Here is a 9,374-nt window from a genome sequence, read left to right on the forward strand (position 1 = left end):
AGGAACTTAAAATCGCATCTCAAGTAGACTGCGAGCAAATGCAAGTTGGCCAGAATGGGGGTAATATGATCGAACTTTCTCGTCCTCGTCAAAGGTCTTGCTGCAGCGTTTTGTACTAACTGCTAAGATCTACACCAAGAAAGTGCTGGGCCTGTAATACCGATAGGCGTTTCGAGGCGATCTAGTAGTATATTGTGATCAACGGTATCAAAGGCAGCGCTGAGTTTGAGTAATAATACAACCCCAATTCCAATGAAGTTGGAACTTTGTGTTAAACATAAATAAAAACAGAATGCAATGATTTGGAAATCATGTTCAACCTATATTTAATTGAATACACTACAAAGACAAAGATATTTAATGTTCAAACTGATAAACTTTATTGTTTTTATCAAATAATCATTAACTTAGAATTTTATGGCTGCAACACGTTCCAAAAAAGCTGGGACAGGTGGCAAAAAAGACTGAGAAAGTTGAGGAATGATCATCAAACACCTGTTTGGAACATCCCACAGGTGAACAGGCTAATTGGGAACAGGTGGGTGCCATGTTTGGGTATAAAAGGAGCTTCCCTGAATTGCTCAGTCATTCACAAGCAAATATGGGGCGAGGTTCACCTCTTTGCGAACAAGTGTGTGAGAAAATAGTCGAACAGTTTAAGGACAATGTTCCTCAACGTACAATTGCAAGGAATTTAGGGATTTCATCATATATGGTCCCTGATATCATCAAAAGGTTCAGAGAATCTGGAGAAATTACTGCATGTAAGCGGCAAGGCTGAAAACCAAAATTGAATACCTGTGACCTTCGATCCCTCAGGCGGCACTGCATCAAAAACCGACATCAATGTGTAAAGGATATCACCATATAGGCTCAGGAACCCTTCAGGAAACCAATGTCAGTAAATACAGTTCAGGGCTACATCCGTAAGTGCAACTTGAAACTCTACTATGCAAAGCAAAAGCCATTATCAACAACACCCAGAAACGCCGCCGGCTTCTCTGGGCCCGAGCTCATTCAAGATGGACTGATGCAAAGTGGAAAAGTGTTCTGTGGTTGGACGAGTCCACATTTCAAATTGTTTTTGGAAATTGTGGACGTCGTGTCCGCCGGGCCAAAGAGGAAAAGAACCATCCGGACTGTTATGGACTCAAAGTTCAAAAGCCAGCATCTGTGATGGTATGGGACTGTGTTAGTGCCAATGGCATGGGTAACTTACACATCTGTGAAGGCACCATTAATGTTGAAAGGTACATACAGGTTTTGGAGAAACATATGCTGCCATCCAAGCAACGTCTTTTTCATGGACGCCCCTGCTTATTTCAACAAGACAATGCCAAACCACATTCTGCATGCGTTCCAACAGCGTGGCTTCGTAGTATAAGAGTGTGGGTACTTGACTGGCCTGCCTGCATTCCAGACCTGTCTCCCATTGAAAATGTGTGGTGCATTATGGACCGTAAAATATGACAACTGAGACTCCGGACTGTTGAACAGCTGAAGCTGTACATCAAGCAAGAATGGGAAAGAATTCCACCAACAAAGCTTCAACAATTAGTGTCCTCAGTTCCCAAACATTTATTGAATGTTGTTAAAAGAAAAGCTGATGTAACACAGTGGTAAACATGACCCTGTCCCAGCTTTTTTGGAATGTGTTGCAGCCATAAAATTACAAGTTAATGATTATTTGCTAAAAACAATAAATTTTATCAGTTTGAACATTAAAGATCATGTCTTTGTAGTGTATGCAATTAAATATAGTTTGAACATGATTTGCAAATCGTATGCTATTTTTATTTGTTTAACACAACGTCGCAACTTCATTGGAATTGGGGTTGTAGTACTGATGAGGTGCTGCAATCCATAGCTAGTAAAAAAAATAATTTGTCACTTTAACAGGGGCTGTTTCAGTCGAGTGGTATTCTCTGAATATGGACTGATGAAGTTCAAATAGATTACTAAAGGCCATGTGATGATTAGACTGTTGTACTACAATTTTTTCAAGAATTTGACAACGGCCTATAAATGCAAAGACTCACGGGGTCGAGGTTGGGTCTTTTGAGTAAGAGTCGAATAACGGCTGTCTTGAAAACTGCAGGTACACCAGAGTAATAAATTTATAATATTTAAGATTGAAGGTCCTAACATTAAAAACAGCTCTTTAACAAGTTTCCCAGGAAGAGAGTCGAACAAGCACATTGTTTGTTTTGCCGCACTAACAAGTTATGATTCTGTCAAGGGATACTACCTTGAAATGAGAGAGGATAGCCGGATGGGTATCCGCAATGGTGCCCATATTAGTCTCAGTGATCAAATAATTCAACCGAGCTTGAGGCACGGTGTTCTTAATCGCGTTTCATTTTTTTTTGTAAAAAATTGCATTAAATCATCAGCTGAAAAGGAGCTGTTCCAAGTAGGCTGCTTTTGTAACCCAAAACCCACATTGCTTCTGTAACAAATAAGTATTAAGGGTTATTTATTAAGACAAATTATTTTGGAAAAATAAATAGTTTAATCAGAAATGGGAGCTTGTTTGTATTTCAGTAAGCTATCCCCCCATGCCTGACGGAAGCCAAGTTTAGTTGCACGCCATTGGCGCTTAAGCTTCCGACAAGCTTGTTTTGGTTCTCTGGTTTCATCTGTGAACCAAGAAGTAAATTTCTTAGGGCACGTTTTAAGTCTTAATGGCGCTATGGTGTTGAGAGCGTAACAGAGCCACATTAAAATAATTTGTGAGAATATTAGTCGGGCCCACATAAGAAGGAAACGAGGCAATTGCTGAGTGTAATAGCTCAGCAAGTGCAGTAGTAGTTGAAGAACAAATATTCTGCTATAGCTTTGGTTGTCGTCAGAACGATGGCAATGGGTCAAGACTTCAAATTTTATGAATGGTTGGACGTAGCAATGGCATAGGGAAATACCATTACATTTGCGGTTGCATTGCCCCGGGTTAAAACCAAATCTAAAGTATTACCATCATTATGGGTCGATTCATCTATTAATTGCACGAAACCAAAATTAATTATTGTCTGAATAACTGCACTAAGAGGTTTCAAGAGAGAATTCATATGAATACTCAAATCACCCATGATTAATATATTATCTGCGTGGGTCACCAAGGCTGCAATAAATTCTGAGAATTCCTCTAAAAAGCCAGCGTAAGGGCCGGGGGGCGGTAGATAACTGCAAGATAGAACGGCAATGGTGTTGTAGATTGCATAACGAGAGCCTCAAATGTTTTCAAGTCGATGTTGGGGCTAGTGCTGAGTTTGAAAACGGATACAAAGATGCGGGCGACACCCCCTCCCTTCTTAATAGGTTGCACAACATGTGAACTCACAAAATTTGGGGGAGACGCCTCATTAAGTGGTAAAAATTAATTTGGTTTTAAACAAGTCTCGCAAAAAACAATCATATTCAGATTATGGTCTCTGATAAGATCATTGACTAGCAAAACCAAAAAGTGACCTAATTTTCACAAAACCGATTTTAATTAAAGTGGGCTCATCGGTGCTATTTGCACCCAGAGTATTCATAGTAGTAATATTAATAAGATGGCATCATCTAGAACCATCAATATATTTCAAGTTGCTGTGGTTGCGGCGAGAGATTAATACTGCAGGAATCTGGTAGTTATTTCTCGTCTTGTCATCGATGGTCAGATGTCATCTGAATTTCAAAATAAGTGTGTCAACCGGTAGTGCTGTGTTGGCTGCTGAAATGTTGCTGGCTTAACAGTGTTTTGATAAATCTGCTTTATAAAGTGTATCTTTTTATCCCATGTTGTGTGCACTTGCCTATTGGTCCTTTTTTGTCCTTCTCTTTTAGAAAAAACACCCACACATCCACACAACTGTGCAAACATTATGCACGAAGAGAGAAGTGTATTGAAGTGAAAAATCTGATGTAAAAGGAGGAAAACCCACACATTTGTCCAAGTGCATTTTTTGTGATCCCTTCTCTGAGTGGTTGGCAACACACTCAGATGTGACGACAGCACACTTGTCCGGGACCACTGAGACAGGAGAATAACTTTACTACATTTCGTTTTCTCAAGTGCTTTGACCTGCTTTACCCAATGTGGAAATTGGTTGCGCATAACCCCTATTATCCAACAGTAAAACTGTGACTAGGGAAAATGCTGAATGGCTAGTAAGTCTGGGAAACCACTAGCCACAGTGGCTGGTGAGCCAAAAAGTTAATGTCAAGCCCTGTATCTAATCTTCTGTAGCGTATATTGGTTTGGATAAAAATGTACGTAATTAATTTAGGAGAAAATAATAGCGAAAATAAAGCGATGCCTGCGTTACTTCCGGTTTAGTGTGATTCTAAGTTTTGGCGTTAAAATCTATTTATTTTCTCTCGAAAAGGTGCACCACATCTCTTTTTAGATGTATAAAACGTCAGGACAAAGTGACGAAAAACCTCTGTCTCGTAATCAGAAGGTTGCTACAGGAATTAGATATGAGTTCTCGATAACCAGAGGTCTGTTGTCAAACCGAAACACACAAAAATGATACAGGTGGTGAATTTCTTACAGAAAATTTCATGAGATCTAACATGGGAATCTCCAGGGAAACAATGCAGGGAAAAGCAAAACAAAGGACAGACAAACAAATTGGCAAAGGAGACTGACTTGTGATGTGACGGTGGAAATGAGCATGAGATGAAAATGCATATAGCTGGGGGTTCTTGTTCTCGTTAATTCAAACCCAAATATGCACTAAACTGTACTTTTAGTAGACCGCAAGTTGGACTTACATGCGTGGAACACAATTTAAGCAGGCTGGTCGATCTCCCGAATGTTTGGCCAGTCCGGTCCGCACAGGGAACAGGTGGATTTGGCGGAAAAGGAGGAAGAAAAACAAAAGAGCAGGAAAAAGAGTTCCCAGGTGGGGCGGCTGGAGCCCAGGTGCCGCTGTTCGTAAGACGTTCGGAGCAGACGGGCGGCGCCTGCTTGCTTCCCAACGAAGCTTGCCCGGGAGATGCCCAAGGCACCCAAAAGGGTAGCTCGGGAGCACGCTGGCAGGATGCTCTGCGGCGGGGAAGGGTCCGATGTGTCCTCGCCACCTCATGGTGAGAGATGGGGCTTCCTGGCTGAGCCAGTTTTCGGCAAGTTGGTCAAACCAGCGCGCCCAACAAAGGGGGCTCCGGCCTTTATGCCCAGCCGAAAAAGGGGTGGTGCCCCCCATCCTTCGGGTCCAAAGGGAAGATGGACTAATGTTACTTTTCCAGCCTAGGATTATTTTGTGGTTTAAAACCAGTGGGATAAAATAGTAATTATTGTATTTAAAATAACGAGACAATTTTCCAGCTTTGCATTGTCATACGCACATCCTCTTTAATCCCTGTTATGAATGTTTAAATTGTATGTGGTTGTTGAGAACACTAATATTTGCAATGTGGCATTTGTGTTGTGTGGGGTGAAACATCTCATCCGGTTCAGTTGACAAGCAGATTTGACATCAGACATTCAAATTTGCAGAAATACATTCACTTGTAACACTGTTGTGATGGTAACACTGGGGGCCTAATGCAAAGTTCTTAAAATATCATATAACATTCAAATCCAGTGAAGATTGTGATTCATTGTAGTACCTTTCCACCGCCTGTGGGTGTCACTAGTGCTCCAATCATTGTCCCAGACAGAAGGAACATATGTCTTAACAAATTGTATTTCAAAGGATAAATGGTCTTTTGAACTTTATCTCAGCATGGGGATGAGCGGATTTTCAAGCTTTTTGCGTCAGTATCTTGAGCCCTGCCCACCCAGGGGGTCTCCTGATGACTGGGAGGGCAGGTTTCTGAAGTAAATGCTAATTAACTTAAGGTCCGGGGTGAGGAGTCAGGATTCCTCGCCTCCGCCGATGAGCTCCTTCGGACTGGCTGGCAATTCATTTAGCGTCCGTGTGAGATAAACCAGGCATCCTTTTGGTTGCCTGTCACAGCGGGGGAGCGGAGGCAGCGATGCAGCTCAGTCCGGGGTTGGGGGTCACGGTATCATCGGTGAGGGCATGTCCGTTACACTTCTATGTTAAATGAATTCCATGTCATAACAGACATAATCGTGACTGATTCTTGTGTACATATTCACTATTACCAGGAACAATGAATAGGGCTATAGTTGCCCAGAGGTCTCCCATGGGGGGGTCTGGAGACTGGGGTATTTCCCGCTCCAGTACCAGTCCAGTGGGTTCATCTGTTCATTCATCCATGATGCGTCCCAACATGGAGTTCAACGGCAGCAAGGGAATGATTACAGGCCCCATGGTGAGCCGCTCTAACAGTAACCCAGGGTCCAGGTCGATGTTGCAGCAGCAGCTCATGGATATGGGTATGTTGCTGTATTCACGTTGGCCTGTCAATTATATATTAACCATTCTTGTTTAAGTGTTAAATAACTTTGCATTGTCTTGTGGTTAAGGTGGCTCCACTGACATGGTGATGAGTGTGAGCTCCTTCAGCCAGCAGGGCCAACCCAACCCCTCATGGCCGGACGCTCTAATGGGCATGGAAGGCAACAGGTGACTGCAGCCAACCTCATTGAATTTTTTCCTAAGAGGCAAAAAAACTTCATCCATGTGTGCATTCGTCACAGACGCCAGTTTGCAAACTCCTTAGATGAACTTCTGGCACCACCCACTACCAGCGAGGGTCAGAGCGACGAGCGGGCGCTCCTCGACCAGCTGGATTCCCTTTTGAACAACACAGATGGCACCGCTCTTGAGGAGATTGACAGGGCTCTTGGCATCCCAGACCTTGTCAGCCAAGTAGGTTGTGCGAATAGAACAAAACCATCTCTGAGTTCCAGAAAGCCATTTAGGACTAATAGAAAATTACAAAACAGCCTTCTTGTCATGATTCCTAACTGTGATTAATTTAAGTCAATTCACTCTTCACTGTAAGTTTTCTGTCTGTTCATTTTAATGAAGTGAGATAAATGAGCCCAGACAGATTCAACTCTGCTGCATTAGCAAACAGAAAATTCATCAATAAGACAGAGAATATTTGGTCAGCTTGCTGTCTCTCCCTTCAGACCCATGGAGCAGAGCAACCACTGGAGCCTTTGACTGGACAAGAACCTTCCTTGGTACTGGACCAGAAACCTCTTTATGGACAAGGCTATCCCGGACCCCCTACCATCGCCATGCAGACTGGCTATGCCGGGAATCCTATGCAGGGACAGCCTCAGCAAGGAGGATTTGGGCCCATGCTGTCTCAAATAGGCCAAAGTAATAGTTTCCCTGGCATGGGTGGAATGGGGGGCATGGGTCACCCCCGTACCAACATGATAAGGCCCAGGATGATGAGTGCTAACAAACCCATGAGACTCCAGTTGCAACAAAGGCTGCAGGGACAGCAGGTATGTATCAAATCTTAACAAGCGTTTTATATGTAAATTGTTAAGTTAGTAAGTTGTTAAATATTAAAAATTGCATGCATGCCATTGATAAAGAAAGTATCATATTTAAGTTTGGTTCCATTTTACATTTAAATGCAAACTGGATGTTAATGTGTTTATGAACCTCTTACAAGGCTTTTATTAATTGTAAAAAGACTGTTATGAGCATCCTTAAAGCGTAACCTTAATATCTGCATAAGATCATTATGTATTATTATTGTACAGTATTATTAATACAATCCAATACCTTTTTCCTTGTTCAGTTCATGAATCAGACGCGGCAGTCCATGGGGATGAAGATGGAGAACCCTGGAGGCAACTCTGGCATGAGGCCCGCTATGCAGGTGGGCATGACAACAGTAAACTTTACTTGTCCATCCGTCCATACATCCATATTGTCCTCCGCTTGTCCTCATTAGGGTGGCGGGTGAGCTGGAGCCTATCCCAACTGATGTTGGGTAAAAGGCGCAGTGTAACCTGGACTGGTCGCCAATCAATGGGAGGGTGCAAGGCCTTGTTCAAACTGCCAGCCCCAAATCCAATTTTTGTCATATCCAGCTTGTCAGGCCATTTAGGCAAACAGATATTCACACTGAGACTCACATTCACATTTGTTGAACATTTATCTTGAACTTCATATTTTTGGATGAGACAACTCATGCAAAGGATGGGAAACATACAAACTCTACATAGGAGAGCCTGAATACAGATTTCAACCCGGAACGTCTAGACAGCGAGTCAGACGCGCTGACCACAAACCGCAGTGCTTCCTCCTTGCAGTATACTTCATATGAACATCTTGCCACATAACAGACCTCCTCAAATGCTCTAAATATTGTTCTCCCAGCAGGGTTTCTTGAATGCTCAGATGATGGCTCAGCGCAGCAGGGAAATGGTGACCATGCAGATGAGAAGGCAGCGCATGATGATGCTGATGCAGCAGCAACAGGCAGCTGCGGGTGGATTCAGCCCCCCGCCAAACGTCACAGCTCCTGGCGGCATGGACAATAGTGTAGGAGGGCCAAACATGGGTCAGCCCGGTCCACAGCAGTTTAACTACGGAGGGAATTATGGTGAGTTCACTGGTGCAGATCAGCAGAAGAATGCTGCTCCCTAGTGGTGAGCCTCTGAACTATGAAAGGTTGAGAGAAGCGTGAACCAAGACGCACCCGCAATATGTGAATAGACCATATAAAAAAAACTTCTTTGAATATAATTTTACCCTTCCCACATGCTTTAAACATGTAAAGTTACTCAAACGCATTGTAAACACATTTGAACACAAAAACAAATTGCAAGCATAAAATAGTTTTTTTCTTAAATGTGGTAAACCCCCACATATGCGTGGTTCTGCATTCATGACTTCGTCCATTATAGGTTCTTAGGAACCTATACTTGGTCAAATTACTAACTATAAGCCTTAAAGTCCCCTAAGGTGTGAACGACCTCGCCCAGACCCTTATCACCCAGTACTCTCACTTCGATCGCCCATCGGTCCTTGGCAGCTCTCTGGACACCCCCACGCCCCCTGACATTATCCCAATGGTCTCCAATGACCTCCTCCCCATCCACCTCCACTCCCTCCGCTCTGTCAATCCACGAGCAGGATGTACATCTAATTATGGCTATGTCAACCTCTGAAACTGGACTGTCCCGGTGTCTCCGCTCCGCCGGTTGAGCGCGGAGCGCACACACACACACACACGCAATACACAGTAAAAATTTTTAAAGAATATATACTGTACAGGAAAGTCCTCGATTTACGAACGAGTTCCGTTCCTACGCTGGCGACATAACACGATTTTCCGCATAAGTCGGATTTCACCGTTAAAGTAGAAATTTACGGCAAAATACTTCTGTTACGGGTATTGTCCCACGTGATCGTGACAGCAAGCTCAGTGTGTGTGGGCGTGTGCGTCGATGTGTGAGTGAGACGGGACTGTGCAGGCGACGTCCGGCGGGACTGCGAAGG

General features: G+C 43.3%; 1 protein-coding gene across 6 annotated transcripts in view; it reads left to right on the forward strand.

Annotated features, from left to right (window-relative positions):
* Positions 1-9,374, forward strand: part of LOC133409419 (nuclear receptor coactivator 3-like) — an 85,478-nt gene that overhangs the window by 73,606 nt on the left and 2,498 nt on the right. For 5 of the 6 annotated variants that reach the window (XM_061689391.1, XM_061689382.1, XM_061689427.1 and 2 more), the window contains 6 exons: positions 6,104-6,334; positions 6,425-6,524; positions 6,599-6,770; positions 7,037-7,363; positions 7,666-7,746; positions 8,250-8,475. In XM_061689391.1, coding sequence (XP_061545375.1) covers positions 6,104-6,334; positions 6,425-6,524; positions 6,599-6,770; positions 7,037-7,363; positions 7,666-7,746; positions 8,250-8,475 — 1,137 coding nt within the window. The remainder of the gene's footprint in view (positions 1-6,103; positions 6,335-6,424; positions 6,525-6,598; positions 6,771-7,036; positions 7,364-7,665; positions 7,747-8,249; positions 8,476-9,374) is intronic. The other variant, XM_061689419.1, reaches the window with a different exon arrangement.

This window comes from Phycodurus eques, chromosome 1 (genome assembly GCF_024500275.1).
Source record: "Phycodurus eques isolate BA_2022a chromosome 1, UOR_Pequ_1.1, whole genome shotgun sequence".
Classification (NCBI taxonomy): domain Eukaryota; kingdom Metazoa; phylum Chordata; class Actinopteri; order Syngnathiformes; family Syngnathidae; genus Phycodurus; species Phycodurus eques.